General features: G+C 34.0%; 2 protein-coding genes across 2 annotated transcripts; one reads left to right on the top strand and one right to left on the bottom strand.

The window, feature by feature from the left end:
* Nucleotides 1-1514: 1514 nt before the first annotated feature.
* LOC123662221 (39S ribosomal protein L9, mitochondrial) lies at nt 1515-16554 on the top strand. The gene is made up of 6 exons (XM_045597096.1): nt 1515-1575; nt 7168-7285; nt 8228-8387; nt 8682-8851; nt 9024-9224; nt 16342-16554. Exons 2-6 carry the CDS (start codon nt 7214-7216, stop codon nt 16498-16500), a joined length of 762 nt encoding a protein of 253 aa, XP_045453052.1. The 5' UTR covers nt 1515-1575; nt 7168-7213; the 3' UTR covers nt 16501-16554.
* On the bottom strand, nt 16540-19889 carry LOC123662486 (SUN domain-containing protein 2-like). Its single transcript, XM_045597329.1, has 3 exons — nt 19820-19889; nt 19095-19242; nt 16540-18413 (listed from the first exon to the last, which is right to left on the bottom strand). The coding sequence occupies exons 1-3, from the start codon at nt 19837-19839 to the stop codon at nt 16683-16685; spliced, it is 1899 nt and encodes a 632-aa protein (XP_045453285.1). The 5' UTR covers nt 19840-19889; the 3' UTR covers nt 16540-16682.
* Nucleotides 19890-24786: the final 4897 nt, after the last annotated feature.

Raw genomic sequence — 24786 nt, 5'->3', positions numbered from 1 at the left:
AAAGGCAACCCCGGCAAAGGCCGATTCCATCTAACACTCAAAACCGACATCATCATCATTTTAACAATAATCGATGAATATAGCCGTTTTCCGTTTGCGTATGCCTGTAAAGATATGACCTCCGGAACGGTCATAAATTGCCTTAAAGATTTATTCTCCACGTTTGGTACTCCGGCTTATATCCATTCCGATAGAAGAAGTTCATTTTTATGAAATAAGACATTTCTTAATCTCACTCGGAACATCTTGCAGTCGCACCAACCCTTACAATCCCCAAGGAAACGGTTTGGTTGAGAGACTAAATGGTACGCTGTGGCGAACAATTCAATTACATCTCAGATCGAATAACGAAGACGTTGCTAACTGGGAGAAAGCTTTGCTGCCAGCGCTACATTCTATAAGATCCCTTTTATGTACAGGAACGAATGCAACGCCACATGAGCGTATGTTCAACCATCCTCGTCGCTCAATAAACGGTCAATCTTCACCAACTTGGCTTCATTCACCCGGACCTGTTTATATGAAGAAGAACGTAAGGAGTTCCAAATATGATCCGGCTGTAGAAGAGGTACAGCTGTTACAAAGCAATCCTGAATATTCTTACGTTCGATTAGCGGGTGGGCGAGAGACGACAGTCTCTAATAGATCCTTAGCGCCACTGGCACAGACCGTTGACGACGATTCGTCGGACGACGAAGAGCGATTAGAAATGGAGGAGGTCCTTTCTAACGAAGCTCGACCTGCTAACCCAGAAGTGGAGAGTACACAAAAGTACGTCACTCTGTTCGAGAACGCTGACTCCGGCCCACTTTCAAGATTACGTCTCTTCATAAAGGGAGGGGGGGGGGTGAATGATGTGATTTCCTTGTTAAGCATGAAGGTTGCATGTTACTTAATTCCCGATACCTTCTCGACAATATTAGATAATATTATGATATTGTCATCAGTGTTATTCTATCAAATTATCAATACCTAATTATTTACTATGTCTTATTTTATTGTTGAATAAAGCCAATATTCTATTTGGTTCTGTCTTTCTTCATTCATCTTGTGGCGACATCTATCGCGCAACATACTAACTACGTAATTAGAGAAAAACTGACGTATACTAAATCGCGCTATCAGAGTTTTCAAAGTGATTGAGTATATACAAAAACCCGACAACAACCGTTGGGGCGTTAGCCCACCAGACACAACTTCCGTCTGGCTGGAGAATCTTCCCTTTTCGATGGTGGACGTTATTCTTCACACCACGTTCCTTATGCTACTAAAATCTATATCATTATGCTCGATTGTGCTGTAGTTGAAAACTTGAAACATTCAACGCTAAGCATTATGCCGCATAATGCGCTTTAGTGCTGTAATTAGAAAAGTAGGAAGTTGAATGTGCTGAATGGTGCGAAGCATTACTGTAGTTGAAGATTCAACATTGAGCATTATGCAGCACAATTGGAAAATTAGGCGTCTCACGAATGAAAATGGGCTCCGTTGCAAGACCGTTAAATAAGACCGTCCAAGTAATTGATCTTGACATTTTATATTGTCAAAATTATGGGGAAAACCTTCTTCTGATATAAGGCTTCGGCCTATTACAGACTTGGTTTCGACCTCGCCTATCACTTATAGACAAAGAAGAGTAGACGAAAATATGAAATTTCAGACTTGGTTTCGGCCTTACTCTACCAGTCATCGAATCAGAAGAACAATAAAGTTACTTCAGACTTGGCTCCGGCCTTTTGATATATCAGAACGAAACTTACAAATTCAGACTAGGCTGTATGGATTATAGTCCTTTGCCTTTCCCTATTGGGGATAAATTTTAAAACAACAACTTCTTCTGATATCTAACCTAATTGTGAACGAGCGCGGGAACTTTGAAGTGAAAAGGCGGTCTTTTTTTTTCAAAAATATTTTATTAATTTTATAATTCATTCACTGGAGTTTTTTATAAATAAATACTTATAAATTAATCAAGAGATGGGGAGAAGTAAGAAAAGGAAAAAGAAGGAGGAAGGTAACGCTGAGGACGACTCGTTGAGCTCCGACTCCGAGTCCATAAAATCTGTTGAGCTAACAGACGCCGAAAGGTATGCCCCGTTTCGGGTAGCCGATTACGTGCGGCACTACCCTGAGAACGGGGGTAATTTTGACTATATTGTATTCCTGGAGAGTACAGAGGCTGACAAGCCAATCGGAACAAGAGACATGATGACACTCGCTAATAGCATAAAAAAATATAATAAAGGCGTGAAACAACTAAAACGCATTAATAAAAGTAAAGTTGGAGTTATCTTTGATAGACCTGCTTTTGCTAACGCGGTCTTAGGCAACAAAAAATATCTTGATGGGTACAAACTTAAAGCTTCCCTTCCGGCTGCCGCTACAGAGGTCACTGGGGTAATTTCTCATGTGCCTATAGAATTATCCAATAAAGAAATATATTCAGCTCTAACTAGCACGAAAAATATTATATCTATACGTAGATTTATGCGACGTGTAAGAGAAAATGGAGAAATAAAATTAATCCCCACAAAAACAATTTCTATAACCTTTTCCTGTCCCAATTTACCAGATAGTGTGGACCTCAACAGCTGGCGGTTCGAAGTACGGCAGTACATCCCGCCAGTAAAGCAGTGTCTAAAGTGTTTAAGATATGGTCATATTGCAAAATTCTGTAAAAATTCACAAAGATGCAGCATTTGTGGCGAAGGTCACAATTTTAAAGATTGTCAGACTCCTTATACTGCAGCCAGTTGCTGTCACTGCTCTGGCAATCACATTGCCATATCCCCTGCATGCCCTGTTAAAAAAGAAAAAATCCAGCTTAACAGAGATAAATTTCAGAAAAAAAGCTTTGTTGATGTTTTAAACAGCTCTCACTTTCCATCATTAAACAAAACTGATCAGTTCTTATCTCTTTTAAATTCCGAAATAATACTCAAATCTATTACAGAAGCTTTAGTAAAACTTATAACACTAAACAAAAATAATGAAATACCTATCTCTTCCCAAAATATTAAAAATGTCCTGCAAGATACATTAAAAAAGGTTACTAATAAATAATTTGTACTTTATGGATACTTTAAATATTGTGCAATGGAATGCTCAGAGTATTCTACACAATCAACATATTTTTAATTATTTCCTTTTGGACAAAAATATTCACATTGCGTTAATTTGTGAGACTTGGTTAATGCCTTGTCAAAAATTTAAGATACGTCATTACAATGTAATTCGTCTTGATTCAGGAAACACCCACAATGGCGTAGCCATATTAATACATAGCTCTATTTCTTATTCTAAAATTGATACTTTTTATGATGACTCCATTCAAAATGTTGTTGTTCGTATAAAATACTCTAGCAACAAAGAACTTACTATCATAAGCTTTTACAGTCCAACTAATTGCAATCCTGCTTTTTCTAAATCTAAACTAGACAGGTTAATTAAAAGTTTACCAGAACCAATCTTCCTAGCAGGAGATTTTAATGGCCTAAACTCAGCCTGGGGCTGTTCTACTTCTAATTGTCGAGGCAAAGACATTTTAGAGTCTATCAATAACAATAATTTGGTTATACTTAATGACGGAAGTATGACCACTGTTGGTTCGCACATATGGAGACAGAATGCTCTTGACTTAACCATAGTATCACCTTCATTGGCTCTAGAGTGTGACTGGTCAGTACATGACGATCCCTTAGGCAGCTACCACTTTCCTGTAATCACAAAAATTTTACTTAATAACAATCATTACAATGCCACTCCTATTCCCAATAGTAGCTCACTACCCTGCTTCCCTAACCTGAACAACGTTGATTGGAACATTTATAATTTAAATGTCCAACTATTGCTCACTGAATTTTCTCTTGATACACAAGACCCCCTTCATAACTACACAAAATTTACAGATATTTTACACTCAGCACTGTGGAAATCATCTTCTATTTCTAAGCACTCTTTGGTTAATACAGCTTTATCTTCATGCTCTCCTTCTAACTTAAATAAAAAAAAAAAACTTCTTCCTTGGTGGAATTTCAATTGCACCAAAGCCGTATTAAATAGCAAAAACGCTTATTTGACTTTTAAATCTGATCCCACTGAGGCTAATTACATTAATTTTAAAAGACTACAAGCCACCAAAAAATATATTATCAGAAATGAGAGAAGAAACAGTTGGATAAAACTTTGTGAACAATTTAACAGATCGACTCCTATATCAGTCATTTGGACGTATATGCGAAAATTTAACAAAAGCTATTCTCCACCTTCCCATAACAACTCTGACTATTCTTGGATCTTTGATTTTCTCAAAAAATATACTCCAGATACTGTAGAGCCAGCCTTTAATCTTAATTCTTTCTGCCATATTCTTCCTAATCAAAATTTTATTATAAAATCTTTTACCATTGTCGAATTAAATTCTGCTATTTCATCCAGAAAAGACTCTACACCTGGCCTTGACTACATTTCATATAAAATGCTTAAACACCTGTCTTCTCAATCTAAACTAATTTTATTAAATATCCTGAATCTTCTTTGGGAGCATAATCTTATTCCTATGGATTGGAAGGTTGATTGTTTAGTACCTATCTTAAAACCCAACAAGGACAAGTTTAACTTTGATTCATATAGACCTATAGCATTGACTTCTTGCATGGGAAAAATATTTGAACAACTTTTAAAACAAAGATTGGAACATTTCATAGAGTCTAATCATATTTTACCTTCTAATCAGTTTGGTTTTAGAAGAGGCAGGTCTTCAAGGGAGAGCATTGCTCACTTACATCTTGATATTTATAATGCTATACAATCAAAGCAAGCTCTCGCTGGAGTTTTCTTCGATGTAGTTGGAGCCTTTAATAATGTTAACCATCATATTCTATCCACGGAATTAGCTGCGATTGGTTTACCTGTAAAAGTTATACAATGGATTTTTAATTTTTTGCACAGTAGGAAGGTATTTGTTAAGTATAATAATAGACTTATTGGTCCAAGGCTTTCTCATAAAGGTACATGTCAAGGTAGCATTTTGAGTCCATTGATTTTCACACTTTATATACATAGATTAAACTTAATTCTAGGCTCTCATATATACAATTTACAGTTTGCTGATGATTTGGTAGTCTATTGTTCTAGTAATAATATAACTACCCTAAATCTTAAGTTAAACGAAGCTTTAGTTAAATTAAATTCTTATTTTAATTATCTTGCATTGGACATTAGCTTTGAAAAGTCTAAAGTCATAGTTTTTAATAAAGTAGGGTCTGAAAGAATTAAAATAAACTATAATAATATATCTCTTCTTATCACAAATGAAGTTAAATTTTTAGGTGTTATATTCATGAATAACTTATCATGGAACAAATATGTAGACCACATAGTTGATAGAGCTCTTAAGGCTCTTAATATTTTAAAGTCTCTTGCAAAAACATATTGGGGTTCTGATCCAAAAATCCTTCTTACCCTATATAAATCTCTTGTACGCAGTCATTTTGAATATGGATTTCTATGTTTTTCTGCTAATGACAAGTTGGTTAACAAATTAAATATTATTCAAAATCACAGCCTGAGACTTATCACTGGCGCCATGAAAACAACCCCAATTAATTCGTTACAGGTCGAGTGCAACATTTCCCCTTTACACCTTAGATTTAAATATTTGAAATACTGTTTTTTGCTAAAACTGTTTTCCATTAGTAATCATCCTCTAATTAAAAAGCTTAATTACTTACATAGTAAATATCCTGTAAATGCTCCATTAACTTCTAATAACCCATTTATTCTCTTCGAATATTCATTCATGTTAAATCTAAATAACCAACACAAAATACACAGTTCTAGCAATTGGATGTGTTACGAAAAGGAGTTTGACTGTCTTATTAATCAAATCGATATTATTATTGACCATAAGCTAAAAGAGCGCCAGGAAGTTTACAACCTCATAGCACAATACTCTGATAAGTTCAAACAAGTTTACACAGATGGATCAAAAAATGATATAAATGTTTCCATGGCCTATTATGTACCTCATCTGAAGTTTGGCCAAGGCGTCAGATTGAAAAAGGAGATATCAATATTTACAGCTGAAGCTCTAGCAATTACTGCTGCCCTAGAATTCATTAAAAAACAAACTAATCAATATTGGCTGATCATTACTGACAGTATGAGCGTTCTAAAGGCTTTAGATAATTATCAATTCAGTGCTAATACAAACTTCATCATTTTAGAAATAAGACATCTCCTTTATCAACTATCCAGAAGAAACTACAACATCAAATTATTGTGGACACCTTCACATATAGGAGTAAGGGGAAATGAACATGTGGACTTTCTGGCACGTTCAATTGTTGACAGTGACAGCGGCAGCCCTGTTGATGAGAATGTTGCCGTACCATACACTGATCTATTAGTTGCTATTAAATCAAAAATCCTATCTGATTGGCGTGATCTTTGGCGACAAACCTTGTTAAGAAAAGGATCTTGGTATGCTCAGATAAATCAAGATATTGGAAAAAGTCCTTGGTTTACTAAATCGCATCAACATAGAAGCAGAAAATATTATACAATACTATGCCGCTTGAGATTTGGACATTGCAGATTTAATGCACATTTGAATCGTATGCGTATCATCTCATCGCCCGTTTGCCCACATTGCACCAACAACTCTACACAGTCTTTAGATCACATATTTTTTGAATGCTCCGCTTTTAATCTGGAACGCCTCTTATTTATAGCCAACTTGTTATCAACTTCTGGACCAAAAAATGTCCCGCGCAATACACAAGATTTATTGACTAATTTGGATAACTATACTAGTATATTTGAATTTATTTGCAATACTATCAATGATATTTGAAACAGGATCAGGGACCTTCATTCATCGGATGTGAAATTTCATTTTGATATTTCAGGCTTCGGCCTATTACAGACTTGGTTTCGACCTCGCCTATCACTTATAGACAAAGAAGAGTAGACGAAAATATGAAATTTCAGACTTGGTTTTGGCCTTACTCTACCAGTCATCGAATCAGAAGAACAATAAAGTTACTTCAGACTTGGCTCCGGCCTTTTGATATATCAGAACGAAACTTACAAATTCAGACTAGGCTGTATGGATTATAGTCCTTTGCCTTTCCCTATTGGGGATAAATTTTAAAACAACAACAACTAACCTAATTGTAAATAGTAATTTTATTAAGTTTGCAATTTCAATATGTTTGGACTCCGTTCATCATTTTGTAAAATTATAGCTACTGGTCCAAATTTACTACACCAGCAGTCACGGGTATTTTGTTTTACAAGTCAAATTACACCGAAACACCGACTTTTACGATGAAACTAGTTGATCTTCTGACTCAATAGAAAATTAGAACAATGTTATTATACTAACTTTAAAATATCTTGGATACTTTTAAATTCATACAAGTAACAAAATAAAAATAAATAGTTTTACGTTCTTCATACTTTACCACTTCACATTATAAAAAAGTGTCGCCTCTTAACCTTTGAAAGAAATAAATGTAAAAACTAAAAACCAATTTTCTTGTAAACTTCAACCATTATTGGTGTGATTCAAAGATAAGGTTTATGTGCCTAATTCATTCATAATTTTTCTAATTGAACTAAGATGTGATGATTTGATATCAGAAAAAAATCCAACCACAAACGTTTTTTACAGGAAGCTTACCATATAACATACTAAGCTTTTAAACTCAATAAAAAGGCTCATATGTAATGGATTTTATAGTATTGCGTATCAAATTAAATATTAAACTTACCTGCACATTTCATGCTGGTAACAATTGCCTTTTGCATGATATGTCTAAATAATTGTCATAAAATTAAAATTAACACAAATAATTAAATTCCGACAGTCTCACTCTAATGCAAAATAAGTTATGAACATGTAGGCATGTATGATATGATACTCGTGTATTTTTTTTAATATTTTTTTATTAGTCCACAAAGCCGAGCACTATCATTTAATATGGACATAAAGTAAATTACAGTGTAAAGTATGTATGTACAATTGTGTCTACTAGATGTAGAGCAGCATGCATTACAAAAAAACCAAAAAAAAAACCAAACATGTAACTTAACTATAACGCAAAATCACAACTTAGGAATCTAAAAATACTAAGACACATGCAGTTAAAAAAAACACATACAAATCCTTGACACTACTCATACGTAATAAAAATATTGAAGAAATTAATTTTTGTTACAGAATACATTTATATTAAAAAGGAAATGGCCCCCATCGTTACATAAGAAAGGAGGAAGACCGCCAAAACTACGAGCTAGACATTTTGTATATGATTTAGTTCAAGATACCTCTGTAACCAAAAAACCAGATATAAAAATAATTTTGAACCAATTTGTTGACGGTAAAAATATTGAATTTTGTAATTTAAACAAAAAATAAATAAATTTCTAACTCTCAAGGAACCCTTTAGAGTTTACTTTTGGATAGGGAAGTATGAAAACATACACGATGTACAAGCGCGAATGCAGAGACTACAAACATTCGTATGGCCTATAAAAATGTTTGCCATACACAGGGATGAGACAACCACCACCAAAACCAAAACTTGCACCAAAGCCAGTACTGTGACTGCTGTACCAACACATCAACAATTATGGCTTCTTAAGTTTCAAAGGTTAATAAATCATTATTTCAGGTGTGGGAAATGAGGGTGAAGTATTGTCGCTTCGCCCAACAATAGCGTACAAAGACTTTCTTATACCTGGTCTAGCTGTATATGCTAGTCCTGAGAATTTAGAAAAGTATCAAATTGATGAAAGTAAACCAAAAGCTGTTTCTGAATTTAGTTCTCCATATGTACAAAGGGTAAGATTTGAATTTTTTTTATATTATATATATATATCTATTTAATTTATAGACAAACCTTTATCTAATATAAATTTTGGCAAAAATGGTGATGACAAGTAATCAGCCTCTAACTAATAATTAGTTAAATCCTTATGACCTACGATTTTTTATAATTAATTATTTCATACAGACGATGGGATGCTTGTCACGTCTAGTGTTACAAATCATAATGAGCAAAACCCAACCGTGGACTTTGGAACCTTGGCATATCAAAGTGAGTTTCAGAAAAGCAGGCTATGTTGTGCCAGAACATGCTATAACAATGCCTCCAATCACAATAAAGGGACCAGATCTTTCATTACAGGAGAAAGAATTCTTTGTCATTGTAAAAGTAAGTTGCTTTTATATATCTTTAGACTTAAAAGTTTATTTTATGAGCTGAAAAACTTTGCTTCCTATATTCCGGGTTTGTCGACTACTATAATTTCCCAGAGGTGGCATACCGAAGTAGTTTTGTAGGGGCTAATCTGTGAAAATACTAAACTATTAATTCCAGTCCACTGCTGGACATAGGCCTCCCCAAGTTCGCGCCAGACATCCCGGCCTTCCGCAATCCTCATCCAGCCTACTGGCAATCTTACGTAGATCGTCGGTCCAACGGGCCAGAGTACGTCCCACACTGCGTTTGCCAAGACACAGTCTCCACTCCAGGACCTGTCTGCTCCAACGGCCATCAGTCCTGCGGCACAGATGGCCAGCCCACTGCCACTTCAACTTGCTAATTCTGTGGGCTATGTCGGTTACTTTCGTTCTCTCGCGGATAGTCTCATTTTTAATCCTATCTTTGAGAGAAACCCCAAGCATAGCCCATTCCATTGCATGTTGAGCGACTTTAAACTTGTGGACCAGTTCCTTCGTCACTGTCCATGTCTCGACTCCGTATGTTAACACAGGCAGGTCGCATTGCTCGAAGACTTTTGTCTTCAAGCATTGCGGAATCTTCAAAGTGAAGACTTGACGAAGCCTGTCAAACGCCGCGCAGCCCAACCGAATCCTCTTATCGGCCTGATTCTCGAAATTGTTGCGGCCTAGTTGGATAATATGGCATAAGTAAATATAATCCTGAAAAACTTCAAGAAGGGCACCATCAACCGATACCGGTCTCAGTATGAAAAAAAAAATTTTTACTTGTAAAACAAGTTGGAAGAAAAAGCACAACTGCTTGGATGGGTAGAATATATTAATCCTTATACAGGGTTCGGCACTCGAAGTGTTACTAACTTTACGTTGCCATTGCAACTAAACTGTTTACAGTATGCCGCCCATTTTTTCACATTCCTTAGTCTATTGTATTGTTAATAAACTTACAAAAGCCTATTATTTTTCGTTGTTGTTAAAAAAAGTTTTGCAGATGGAAGTCAAACGAAACAGTGTCATTTCTTTGTATTTGGCTGGAAAATCGCAGTCAGTCATCGTTAATGAGCTAGGACATTTACATTTGAACAAAATGTTTGTGTATGGGACCATCACGCGTTACAATGATACGGATAGCATTAAAAAACGCCATAGAGGTGGACATCCAACAACAGCAACATCATCAGAAATGGTTGGAAAGGTAAAGGCTAGAATTGAACGAAATCCACGACAAAGCGCAGTTAAATTGGCGAAAAGTCTTAATGTATCTGCCCGCAGCATAGGACGCATATTGAAAAATAAACTTCAACTGAAGTCCTACAAATTACAAAAAGTGCAAGACCTAACACTTGCACAAAAGGCAACTCGTCTAAAAAGAGCTAAGAACTTAAAGCACTTGCACGTTGGTGGCATGCTTGAAAATTTGGTATTTTCCGATGAAATTTTTTTTACGGTTCAGCAATATGTGAACAAACAAAATGATCGCGTATGGTTAAAGTGTAAATCAAATGACAATTTAGACCAACGAATTGCCTTGCGAAAGCAAGCACCAGCATCTGTGATGGTTTGGGCTGCGGTAACTGCCACGGGACGCTCACCTCTCGTTTTCATTGACCAGGGTGTAAAGATAAACCAGCAGATCTACCGTAAAAACATTTTAAACGATGCTTTGTTACCTTGGGCACGTAAACAATTTGGTAGAAATCATTGGACCTTTCAACAAGACTCGGCACCATCCCACAAAGCACGTGAAACCCAAATTTTTTTACAAGAAAATGTTCCAAGCTTCATTTCTTCGCAACAATGGCCACCATATTCCCCGGACTTAAACCCAATGGATTTTTCTATACGGTCAATTCTAGAAGCCAAAGTATCAACAAAAAAATATGTGACGGTCGACGCCTTAAAGATTGCTCTCCGCCGAGAATGGAACAAATTACCAGCTGACCACATTCGTGCAGCGTGTGAAGCCTTCTCGGTCAGACTCGATGCTGTTATCCGCGCTAAAGGCGGTCATATTGAACAATAATTTATTTTTTATTTATTTTATATGTTTTCTTTTCGATACTAAAGTTTTAAAATAAATATGCTCATAATTAATAAAATTAAAGTATTTTTCCCAAGTCGCAGACTTGCGTGTGCTCGACGAGTACAGCCGTCCATAAAATTTCTAAATTTATTATTATATTAATAAAAAAATACATAAAAATAAAACACGCACGCACGCACGCACGTGCGCACTCACGCACGCACGCAGGCACGCACGCACGCACGCACGCACGCACGCACGCGCGCACTCACGCACGCACGCACGCACGCACACACGCACCCACGCACGCACGCACGCACGCACGCACGCACGCACGCACGCACGCACGCACGCACACACGCACACGCACACGCACACACGCACACGCACACACACGCACACACACACAAGGCCTCCACAAGTTCGCACCATAAATGGCGTGAACTCATGTATTTTGGCCATAGTCACCACGCCGGGCAGGCGGGTTGGTGACCGACCTTAATCGGTCCATTCTATAAAGTACTTTTACAACATTTTGTACTGTTATTTTATTACGAATTCTAATTATTGTAACATAATTCATCCCTTTTGGAATTTAGCAACATCTAGCAGTCGTGCAATCTCTTAGAGTAACAAAAGAAAACTAATCGTGTAAACTATTCGTGTGTAAATTTTAAAAATTTTATATTCACTCAAACTATGATTTACATCAAAAACAGAATATTTGCCATGTTTGTCGTCGTTAATAATTATAGTCTCTTTATATTCTGGTACTATTGCAAGTGCTGTGTGTTACGCGCACACATAAGTTCATATAAATCATAGTGCATGTAACACGCTTGCATAAATTTAGTTTTCTAGGTAGGTAATTGGAATTGTCCTAATTGGTAAACAAATATGGCGTACTTATGACCACAGACAATTAGAGTATAGTGTAGCTTAGTGAAGTGACACAAAGAGCAAATGAATGAACAATATCAATAAGCCATAGACAAAGTAAAATTAATTTTACATCGAAATATTTAATGATACCATATTGCTGAAATTATTTCAAAAACTAATAATATATTAAATAATTTTGTTAATAATTAGTAAAGGTATAAAATTACGGAAAAAAATCGAACATCTTTATATAAACAAATTTATATTTCTTAAATATAAATAACCTGTTAGAAATTAGTTGCTCTTTGACTAGAATAGATAATTAAAAAAATACGTACTGATTTGTTCATTACAATAGTAAAGTAAAATATTGAAATACAAAATAAAAGGCCAATAAGAATTTATTTACTTTATTTTCTAATAACTGTCCATACTTCCTAATGAATCGCAAGATTCTTCAGAGACGTGGATATTGAAACCTGGGGATTCTGATGCAGCATCCATGATTCCGTCAAGCTGCATCATTTTATCTTCTTATAATAAAGTCATAGTTACTACAAATCCAGCTCAGTGAGCGTTTCGTATCAACTGTCTGATGAAATGCTATAGCCGCCTATATCAAAGTATTGATAGCTTCACTTTTTGCCAATTTGATTCTGACTTTTGCTGCTCAAGGAGCCATCTCTTGGTAAGGTCACGAAATTTCGAGCGAGTTGCAGTAAATCTAATCATAAAAATCAATGAATTACGAATGACAGGGGTTTGTTTACCAAATAGGACTATTCCAAAAAAACGGAATATATAGTAAAGTGACACAAAAAGCAAATGAATGAACAATATTAGTAAGACATAGACGAATATAAAATTCATTTTATGTTCAAATATTTAACGCTAGCATATTGCTAAAATTATTTCAAAACCTAATATTATATTGAATATTTTTGCTAAGAATTAGTAGAGGTACAGAATTACGAAAAAAAATATTAATCGAGCATCGAGCATAAAAGGCAACAAAGGGGACTGTCCATTTTGACCCAGCGTGAACAGAATTCATACAAAAAAACAAATATACCAATAATTTTCATAAATTAAATCATGTTTATTCGTGAATTGCAGTTTTATCAATATAAACTGATGAAATGTTTATTTAATAAGTATTTTAATTCATTAATTATATACTTCTAGTTTATTTTCGGTTGGTGATTTGATTACAACACGTTGCCAGTCTTAAACAAACAATTATTATTAACGAACAATCGATTTTAAAATATTTTTAAATCAATTATTTGTTAAAATCGATTAAAAGTTTTATTAAATCGAGGTAATAAGAAAAAAAGTCTAAAAAAAGTCTATAAAAGTGTATTTAGTAAAAAAAACATTTAACTTTGGTGAAAAATAAACTATTTTAGAAACATTGTTATTGACTAAATAAAAAGCAAGCAATTAATTATATTAAATTCGATTATCGATTTAATCGATTTATTTGTTTATTGAAAATATTATTTATTATGGCAACCCTAAACTACAGACTTTTGCTTCATACATTCATTTGACTTCGATGTTGCTTTCATGGTGATATAGCAACCTACTGTAAGGTTTTCCGTCAACCGAGAATTCATCACTACTGCGACGTAAAATACACAGTAGGCATATTCATAATTAGGAAAATATATTTTGTATTTATTTTATATGTAAACAATAAAGGTCAGGCAGAGAAGCCATAAAAAAATATTATTGCAACTGCATGGTTGGTCGACGGACAGTAGGTTGTTGTGCCCATGTCATGAAATTATTTGGTTTTTGGGCTGAAAAAGGTTTCAAGATTTTATAAATCTACCTGCCTAGTTTTTAGATAACATTCTGTTAACGTACGAATCCGATTAGTAAAACAAAAATAACAAAACAATGATTTTTTATTTCAGAAACCTTCTTGTAATTATCCACAAAAAAACAAAAAATGAAACACCTGGATACAAAACTATATCATTTTTCTAATTCATACTTGTTAGTACTACTAACTTAATATATAATTATTATTCTCAGTGACTGTTCACTCGGGGCCGAAACCCCCATACAAAGTGGACAGTCCCCTATATATTTCGTTTATGTGATATGGTCGGTAAAAAAAAAGCCAAAAATAAAATTTACAACAAAATAAAGGTGCCGCCTGTGTCTAAAAAAAGTCGACCCTATTAATATTATTGTCACATTATTTGTATTTACTATGAATAAAAAACCTTGCGCCGGCGGCACACTCTCTCTAACATCTAAAAAAAGGACTAATAACATTGTACTCCACGAAGCTCTCATTGGGTAATCTTAAGTCTCATCCTAAAGTCTCAAATTTTTTTCCTGTGAACTACAGTAAACGTTTATGCCGTTGCTATGTGGTATACTTTAGTATTATATGGGATAGCATTAAAAATGTTCAGGATGAAATTGATATTCAGAAATATTCATAATATAAAATAAAACCTTTACAATGAACACTTTACCATAAATGATTGACATTTGCAATATTTTGTAAGCATTTTTTTTGTGCGCTCAACATAAAAAAAAGAAGAAAAAAAAAACAATTAATAACAAAATACAAATAAATAACAAATCGCTTTACTGTAATATTATTTAACAAGTTATAATTCGTGAAATTTTAAAATATAGTTAAAGAACATGGCCTATTTTATCGCTCATGCTGTTCATTCACTTATACTCATTCACTTCTAAAAATATTATGACCACATCCCTATTTGCCTTATAAAAAAAGATATTGAAATGTCATATTCGAAAACATTAGTTATCTGTACTCTCGGAATTCGTATTTTGTAGTTTTTATGTGTTTAAAATGATAAATTGATATTTGTTTTTAGTGAAATAAATAGTAAATGGAGTTTTACAAATGTCCGTAAGCTAATATGTTGTGAAAGTGAGTGATAAATGCGGAAAAAACGTGAATTACGATTGACAGCGGTTTGTTTACCAATTAGGACAATTCCAAAAAAACAGACCTTAGGTATACTGTATTAGCTTCAGCTTGCAACAAAACTGTCTGACGTTTTTTTCGTTCTTTTCTAATGTCAGGCAAATATTTGTCTCAAATTATCAGATAAATGTCTTGAGGTTTCTTGCAATAAAGTTCCTGTTAAAATAAATATATAACCGAAGTATCTAATTTAAGCATCGTTTTAATAGAATGATATTTGTTTGATTAAATTTAAAAAAAGCTCTCGCAAGGTTTATTAAGAGATTAATAAATTGCCTAGCAATAAAATAGAAAAGTTCTGTTTTTTTGCAAGGCGTTGAGTTTTTGTCATAATAGTTAGCTTCAGAAGATGCATAAGTGTCTAAACAAACTGACTTAAGCCTGTTTTACGCGGAGGCAACAATGTGCTTCATTGTGGCATGCGGCTATGTCGCATAAAAAATGTCGCACATTGTGGCAAGAATCTTGCGGCATGGCAACACCTTGCGTCAAGACTGTCGCAGCTTGTATCCGAGCACTTTTATTTTTTGATTATACTTATTTATTTTAGAATTTACACAATGAGGTAAATCGGTCATGGATGGGTGTAATGAAATGTAGCCGAAGTTATTCCTTGCTATATCAGCTATCTGCCAGTGAAAGTCCTGTCAAAATCAGAGTTTAGCCGGAACAAATAGACAGACAAACAAAAATAGTAAAAAATGTTATTTTTGTATATGTACCGTGTATAGAGCCATATACGCTTAGTAAAAAGCGGTTATTTTAATATTACAAACCGACACTCCAATATTATTTATTTGTATAGATTTATTTTCTGGATCAACCATATTCTGTGGTGTGTGTGTATAAATTCTACCCTCTCTTAATTAATCAAGTTGGCTGACTATAATTTTACAGCGTGACGCTGAAGAACTGTTGCCTCGGCGTAAAATACGCTACCGCATGTCCCAATTGATGCAATCTATAGCATGCCACAAGGTGGCGCATGCCACCCTATGTAGCATGCCACAATGCCGCACATTGTTACCTCAGCCTAAATCAGCCCTTAGATATAAGATTCTGTAGAAATCCATAGCTATATAGCATATTAATATTTTGATATTTTTAAGTTTCACATTTATGCATTAATTATGGTCACAGAAGTAGTTCCACTATTGTAAGGTAAATCTTAAATCATTATATAAATTTATATATATATTTTAGATTAATAATAAAGAGGAAGTCAACGTGCGATGCCGAATCCATCATTGGGCCACAGGTCTGGATAGATTACCATGGGTAAAAGAACACTGGAAGAAACCTTTAGAAGCACTGATTCCAGAACAAGCACCAATCTTACAGAATATGCCGCTGTCTGAATGAAATAATGTAGTCTGTTTAAATATAGATAAAAGAATTCAATAAACATAATAAATATTTATTTGTTTAATTCAAAAGAACTATTAAGCAAGATTATAGTAACTACTTATTTTTTTATAATATTTGCATTAAAAAACAAGAAATCACATATTTAAGGAATTAACTAACAAAAAAATTATTCATTTTTATGAGACTTCAGAAGACTCTGTCTTATCAAGTGAGACATCTGGAACAATTGGACTTTCTTTGTTATTTGTTAAAATGGTGTTCTCGTTATCTACAAACCCATTTTCTAAATCTGGTACTTTTTCCGTATGTTCAGAAGTATCTTGTTCAGTATGAATTCCAACGTATTCTTGCTCCACCGCATATTGATCTTGAACATTAGTATCTGTCGTTACATATTCCTGCTGTTCGTTAGTAGCATATTGTTGAGATTCATAATTTTCGTTACTGTAGTTATAAAGATTTTCTTCTGGATTCTGGTAAAGATCCTCTGACGGCACGAGTTCAATATTTTCATTATTCTGCAGTACCTCGTCGTAGTTTACATTTGCTGTTACTACATTTTGTTGAATTTCATAAGAATTATCAACTTCATATTGCTGATTTTCATACTGAGGAACATCGATTACGTTTTCATAATTACCAGTATATTGTTGTTTAAAGTTAGGGTCGTAACGTTCTGTCGATTCCTCGTGTTCGTTAATTTCAGCAGTGTATGTCTGTTCTTGCTGTGATTCATCATGATAAGAATATTGTTCATCAGTATAGTTTTGATTTTCTTCAGGATACTGTAGATTTTCCATATTATGTTCATCATAGTTATATTTATTTTCAGGATTTTCAGCATAAAACATTTCATTCTGTTCGTTTTTTAGTTCACTTACTTCTGCATTCGCATTTTGTTCAATTATTACAGGAGCTTCATTTGTTTCATAGTTTTGAAGGTTATTTTCATTCGATACAATTACTATATCACCTTTGATATCTTCCTGTATTTCTTCTTTGATTCGAATACCTTTCTCTCGGACACTTTTTTCAGAAAAATCATTTGATTTATGATGTTGCATTATTTCATTATTACACTTATCTTGGTCACTTTTTTCTTTGTATTCGCTTTCATTGTCTACTTTATTCGTATATTCTGCATTTATAAAATCTTGAGGTGCATCATTATTAGCAACATTATTGTGAACTTCCATATTGGTTATTATTTTGGGTTTGTGCTCAGGAAACTTCTGTCGAGAAGATTCCAATTCATGTATATTATCAACATAAGTTGCATATTGATTATTTTTATTCAATTCTGTGCTAAGGACAGTAGGTTTGCTGCAAATTTTATTCTCTGTTTTATCATCAATATCATCTTCTTTACCATTGGCATTAAAATCTCGACTTGTGTTTGTTGGGTTTGTGTCGTTTTCGACACTAATTGAATTTTGTTTACCAGTTTGTGTATCATCAATCGATGTATTATAATTGTGTAAAGAATCTGAAGGTGTTTTATCTTCGTGTATTTGTCTTTCCTGTTTAAGTAATGGTTCCGAAGACGAAACAAATGGTTTATTAGATTCTTTATAAATTACATTAACGTTTTCAGAATTACCTTCTTTTTCACTTTTCTTTAGTTCGTTTAATATATCATACTTGCTCTTCCAGTCAGTTTCCTCGTTTTTTATCATATCAGGTTTTTCAGTTAAAGGATTGAGATATGTTACGCTATTTGAAATATTTGGTTGAAGTTTTGGAATAAGTATAAAGCTTTTACTTATTTCTTTTAATATTGAAGTATCAAATCGCTGTAAGCTGTAATTAATAGGGATATTTGCTGAACTCTTGAAAGTTCTAAGATTGTCTTCCAATCGTGGCACTCGTCGGCTAGTATAGATATTTTCATTTAGGTGCCCATTATCCTAGAAAGAAATAAATACATTAAAAACAATTGCATATTACCACAATTGTTAAATTGCCATAATAAAAACCGTCTCGAAGACTTATGGCTGAAGTTACCCACATAATTCCAAGTACTTATAAAATTATGGAATAGTTTGCCCTTACTCATAAAGGAGGCTAAACCACTGTTGACTTTTAAAAAACACGTTAAGGATTAATTTCTTAAGATGGAGACGATTTAGTGTATATGGTGCAATTTCTTGTTTTTATTCCCTTTTGTTATATGTATATTTGTGTTTTTATCATTTCACTTAATTTTATCTTCAATTTATACTTTATTAGTTTATGATACAATATACATATATTAAGTATATTTTTTCTTCTTTTTATTTATTTACTTGAATATTTTTTTTTATCTATCTACGTTGCATTACTTGTTGATCTAGGTAATTGAAGTTTTTATTTTCTACGAGCAAACACAATTATTTAACACGAAAATAATGTGATTTTCCAAAACTATTATCACTATCTTTATGATTGTTTCCTACACAATAAACTACATATTTTTAAGCGACAGGTTGTACAAATTAATATAAAATAGTTGAGTACTGGTTGAAATCTTTACGACTATTATGGCTATTATTTCCGCTATCTTCCGCTTACTTTTGCCTGAGTGGGCAAAGTCAAACTGCGTTAGTTACCTTGTGACGTATTTGAACCAAAGCTGAAGTTGAGCGCATTTCTTCCAGGCGCCTTAAAATAAATTCGTTTCTATCTTTTCGCTTCTTATCATCTTCAAGAAAAGCATCGTATTTCTTCCGTAGTGTATTTATCCTGTCGGATTTAATTCTGAAATACATTTGAATAAATACTTATTTTGTGTGTGTGCGTGGGGGTGCGCGTGCGCGTGCGTGTGCGTGTGCGTGTGCGTGTGCGTGTGCGTGTGCGCGCGCGTGTGTGTGTGTGTGTGTGTGTGTGGGTGTGTGGGTGTGTGTGTGTGTGTGTGTATGTGTATGTGTATGTGTGTGTGTGTATGTAAGTATATTAACGGTTTTAAAACTCGCAATGGAATATCTAAGTAGGTAATAAGAGACACGGTGGGGACATCCACGTGGACTGCGAAAACACCCAGAAGACAAACATCTGTATGGCCAATACAAATGTTTGTCATCTGCGGAGGTCGTACCCCCAACCGTCAGCAAAACAGGCACAAACCAGTACAGTGACCGTTGTACCAACGCGTCGTCAAACAGAGTGAATTTGAGAGAAATGGCTCTCATTTCATAAAAGCACAAAAGGGGAGATACTTATTTAAATAATTATTTCCATATTACAATCTGTTTATAAAATTCGCACTTTTTTATATCTATAAATATTGACCACTGCTTCTAATGAACGACTTTTTACGAAATTTGTTAGGACGTACTTTTTTCCGGACTTTCGCATATTCGTATTTTTAACTTCACAAATAGTATGAACCCATCGAGCATAAACAAAGCAATGACAATACGACCTTTGTAAGGTTCACAACATGACTTACAAATATTTTCGCGCAGAAAATGCTGATTGTACATATTAAGCATATTGCAAAATAAATATATTTTACCATATAATGTTTTATCGCTTCAATGAAAAGTTCAAATTCAGTTTCCATAAAGGTATACATTCTAAATGTAAACTTTTATAAAAATAGATGGACATTTGATACCAATTTATCAAATCACTAATAAATTATGCAATAAAATTTTTGTTTTGCACTTAGATTGACAAATACATAGGCTACTTTTTATTCTGAAAAACACGCGAAAAATTACTGGAAAGTCACGTCTAGCAGCGCTGTCTGTGACTGTCATAGTGTATTTCTTAGTTTGCTTATTTGTTGTTTTATATTACGACATATTGTCTCCTGCAGGCCTAGCATGCGCGCCACGACAAAATTTTGTCTACTCCTTTTCTCGTATTATCTCTCTATGTCTACAGTAGCTAACATGCGTGCACGCGATACTCTTCTCGTTACGTCAAGAAGAGATAATCATTAAATTTTAGTGATCTGTGATATTTATCTCTACGGAAGCTAACATGACATCGTAATTTTGTCGAATTTTGTCATTTTAGGAAGAGAAACTTCTCGTCTTCAATATTATCGACGAGAAAGACGATAAATAAAAAATAAATAAAACCGGGTGCCTATTTTTTGTATACCATGGCGTTTCCCTATTATAATTATATAATTTCGGTATACGAAGAGCGGGAAATGCGAAAAGTCGAGTGAAGTGTGCCATATAATGACACAAAAAACGTATTTGCGCCCTGTTGCTTCTTATTCTAAATAATAATAATAATAATACTTTATTTTCCATATTAGATTTTTTAAATTAGATATACACTTTTTATCTTAGCCAAAAGGCCGAGAACATTGTTAAATAAAACATGTGTCACTCGTTTGAAATTATACAAACGTTGGCTCATCCCGGTTTGGCACGATTGGTCAATAACCTTGTAAATTAAACTTTACGACATAAGAAATAAGAATGATATTCAGTTGTGATTATGGTTGATAATGTTTCTCTACTCGACAAGGCGAAGTCTTCGGAAGAGAATTTTGTCTCTCGTAGTGCGCATGTTAGGGTAATCGAGAAAATACTCGATGTAGACATTATCTCTCTCTCTCGTCAAGAGATATCTCGTTGTATGCATGCTAGGCCGGCTGGTTAGCATTTATGGAAACACCGTGACCAATACTTATCATCTTCTTCACATTCTTGTTCTCACCGTCAGAATAAACAAGTCCATACGTGACGTACGGGATTATTGACTGCAAGAGCCTGTTGCTTTTAGATTACATTTTACTTGCAACTCCTGCCGGCCTAGCATGCATACAACGAGATATCTCTTGTCGAGAGAGAGAGATAATGTCTACATCGAGTATTTTCTCGATTACCCTAACATGCGCACTACGAGAGACAAAATTCTCTTCCGAAGACTTCGCCTTGTCGAGTAGAGAAACATTATCAACCATAATCACAACTGAATATCATTCTTATTTCTTATGTCGTAAAGTTGAATTTACAAGGTTATTGACCAATCGTGCCAAACCGGGATGAGCCAAAGTTTGTATAATTTCAAACGAGTGACACATGTTTTATTTAACAATGTTCTCGGCCTTTTGGCTAAGATAAAAAGTGTATATCTAATTTAAAAAATCTAATATGGAAAATAAAACGGCGTAAGTAAATGAATTTAATTATATATGTAAAACAATATGCTCGTGTTGTGCTTTATATCTTGTCGCACATTAGATAATTGTAATTCTATCACGCATTGTTTTTTTTTTTTTTTTTTTTTAATTTTTAAAATTTTTTGAATTTTTGAATTTTTTTTTTTGATTATTGATTTTACTTTTATTCTATTTAATTTTATTTTTACTTATTGATTTTTTTAATATAATTTTGTTTTGTTTTTTATTCTGAATGTTGTCTTGTCTTGTTGTACTAACCCAATATGGACTTATACTTTGGTCTGAAATAAAGTATTATTATTATTATTATTTAGAATAAGAAGCAACAGGGCGCAAACACGTTTTTTTGTGTCATTATATAGCACACTTCACTCGACTTTTCGCATTTCCCGCTCTTCGTATACCGAAATTATATAATTATAATAGGGAAACGCCATGGTATACAAAAAATAGGCACCCGGTTTTATTTATTTTTTATTTATCGTCTTTCTCGTCGATAATATTGAAAACGAGAAGTTTCTCTTCCTAAAACGACAAAATTCGACAAAATTACGATGTCATGTTAGCTTCCGTAGAGATAAATATCACAGATCACTAAAATTTAATGATTATCTCTTCTATTGACGTAACGAGAAGAGTATCGCGTGCACGCATGTTAGCTACTGTAGACATATAGAGATAATACGAGAAAAGGGGTAGACAAAATTTTGTCGTGGCGCGCATGCTAGGCCTGCTGGGTTTGATTTCAGGATTCTTTCTCCTAAGCGGGTTGCAATCTTAAACGCAGCCTATCTCGCCGACATAATGCCAATTGGTAATGTATGACATGCCATTCGTATAATGCAATGCAATACCTCAGTGTGTAAAGGAAACCATATTTTTTAATAAAAATATTTATTACGCTCAATTGTTTCACATATGTTTATCGAACAATAAGTGATTAATTATCCAAACTTTTAGATACCTACTAGCTGACTCGGCAAACGCTGTCTTGCCGCTAAACGCTATTTAAAAATAGGGGTTGGTGGTAGAAGAGTGAAAATTTAGGGTTGTATGTATTTTTCAACGCCAAATTATAATAAAATAAAAAATAAATAATTTATCTAAAAATTAAAAAAAAATAGGGGTGGACTACTCTTAACATTTAGGGGTATGAAAAATAGATGTTGTTCGATTCTCAGACCTACCCAATATGCACACAATATTTCATGAGAATCGGTCAAGCCGTTTCGGAAGAGTTTAAAAACAAACACCGCGTCACGAGAATTTTATATATTAGATAATGCTTTAGGTACAACTAACTTTATGAAATAGTTAATAACTAAAAAAAAACCTAAACATATTTGGAAGACTTACATATATTTTGGGTACCAAAATGCTTCAGGACTTATTTATTCTCAAACAAGCGTAGGTAGGTATAGGCTACCTACTGTAAAAGGCACTTGGGCCCGCTGGAGTTTTAATTGTTATACTATATATTTAGATATAATACTTACTGACACCAATTTTAAATTATATAATAAAAAATAAGATGTTGCTTATGTGTGTAAGAGTATTGCGGTAACCATCCCCGAGTGGTACCAGCTATTTACTGCACAGATTCACTATAACAATATAGAATATCTACCACGAATTGACCTTCGCCATTCTTACATGACCTTGTCACGAATGTAAGGTTTACTCCATTTATTGATTTTATATCTGTTTATAAAATAAAAGAAAATAATACAGTCGCTATGAAAATAATGCAAGAACTATCTACGTACGTGACGACATAGCCTAGCGACCTGCACAACGTCACCGGTTTGGTGGGTCGAGCGTATACCGAAACCTATCTTAGAAAAGTGAGCCCGTTAAAAGGTTCCCCACAAGTGGAGAATCGTCTTGACGGGCAAGTGCAAAATCGCACCTTGGCTTAGGACGAAGTTGAAAGGGTGCTATAATAATGTTATGAAAATAAGAAGCTTTGTTCATTTGGTAACTCAGATAGGACACAGCAGGAAATTTCCTGGTAAAAATGTTAAATATGGAGCAGCCCGACTGATGTAGTAGAGTCATTCGGGGCAACTGTGCGCACTTTTGCATTTCATACGATACTGTGTCTTAAATATTAAAGCTAAGGAAATTAAAAGTTTATCATTGACAATTGTGTTTGCTCGCAAACGAAAAAAACCCGACTTCAATTTCATCGACGAGTAATACAAGGTAGATTGAAGAAAAAATAGTCAAGTAACTACGCGTTATGAAAGATTACTCAAAAGTAGTTATCAGATCTCGATAAAATTTAAATGTGACTACATAATAAACATCAGCTTTCGATAAAATTAAAAATTATCAAAATCGGTACGCCCAGTAAACTTATTGCGGATTTTCGAGAGTTTCTCTCGATTTCTCTGAGATCCCACCATCAGATCCTGGTTTCCTTATCATGGTACTAAACTAGGGATATCTCCTTTCCAACAAAAAAAGAATTATCAAAATCGGTACATCCAGTAGAAAGTTATGCGGTATAATACAACGTAGGTCGACGAAAAAAGCGTCAAGTAAAAACGCATTATAAGATATAACTCGAAAAGTAATTGTTAGATCTCAAATAAATTTAAATGGGACCAATTGACACACACCACCTTTCGATTAAAAAATTTTTTGTTGAAATCGGTCCACCCAGTCAAAAGTTCTGAAGTAACATACATAAAAAAACAGTCAAATTGAAAACCTCCTCCTTTTTTGGAAGGCGGTTAAAAAGAGCATTTATTAGAAAGAAGGAAAGAGCATTTATTATCATTGAAGAGAGCATTTATTAGTCTATAAACGGAAATTAACAATTAAACTTTAAAGTAAATCTTTTTGCAATATACAATTAAAGAGAAAAAATCGAAACGCGTTTACTTGACCCATATTGCGGGTAACTTATGCATGCGTATGGGGTAAGTAAACGCATTATTCAGTAAAATACAAAAAAAAACTATTACAAAAATATTATTTTGGGGACAATACTTTCTGGAAGATCCTATTATTAATTCAGTGCTTATATTTGGTCACAAGGGTAATTTAACTTAGTATATTTTTTCGAGATCAATCATATTTATCTCAATCACAGAGTTAACTGTCAGACACCATGCATATACTTTGTGATGGGCCTCCGTCCAATAAAT

This window comes from Melitaea cinxia, chromosome 18 (genome assembly GCF_905220565.1).
Source record: "Melitaea cinxia chromosome 18, ilMelCinx1.1, whole genome shotgun sequence".
Lineage (NCBI taxonomy): Eukaryota > Metazoa > Arthropoda > Insecta > Lepidoptera > Nymphalidae > Melitaea > Melitaea cinxia.
This window is presented reverse-complemented; position numbering and strand designations above follow the sequence as displayed.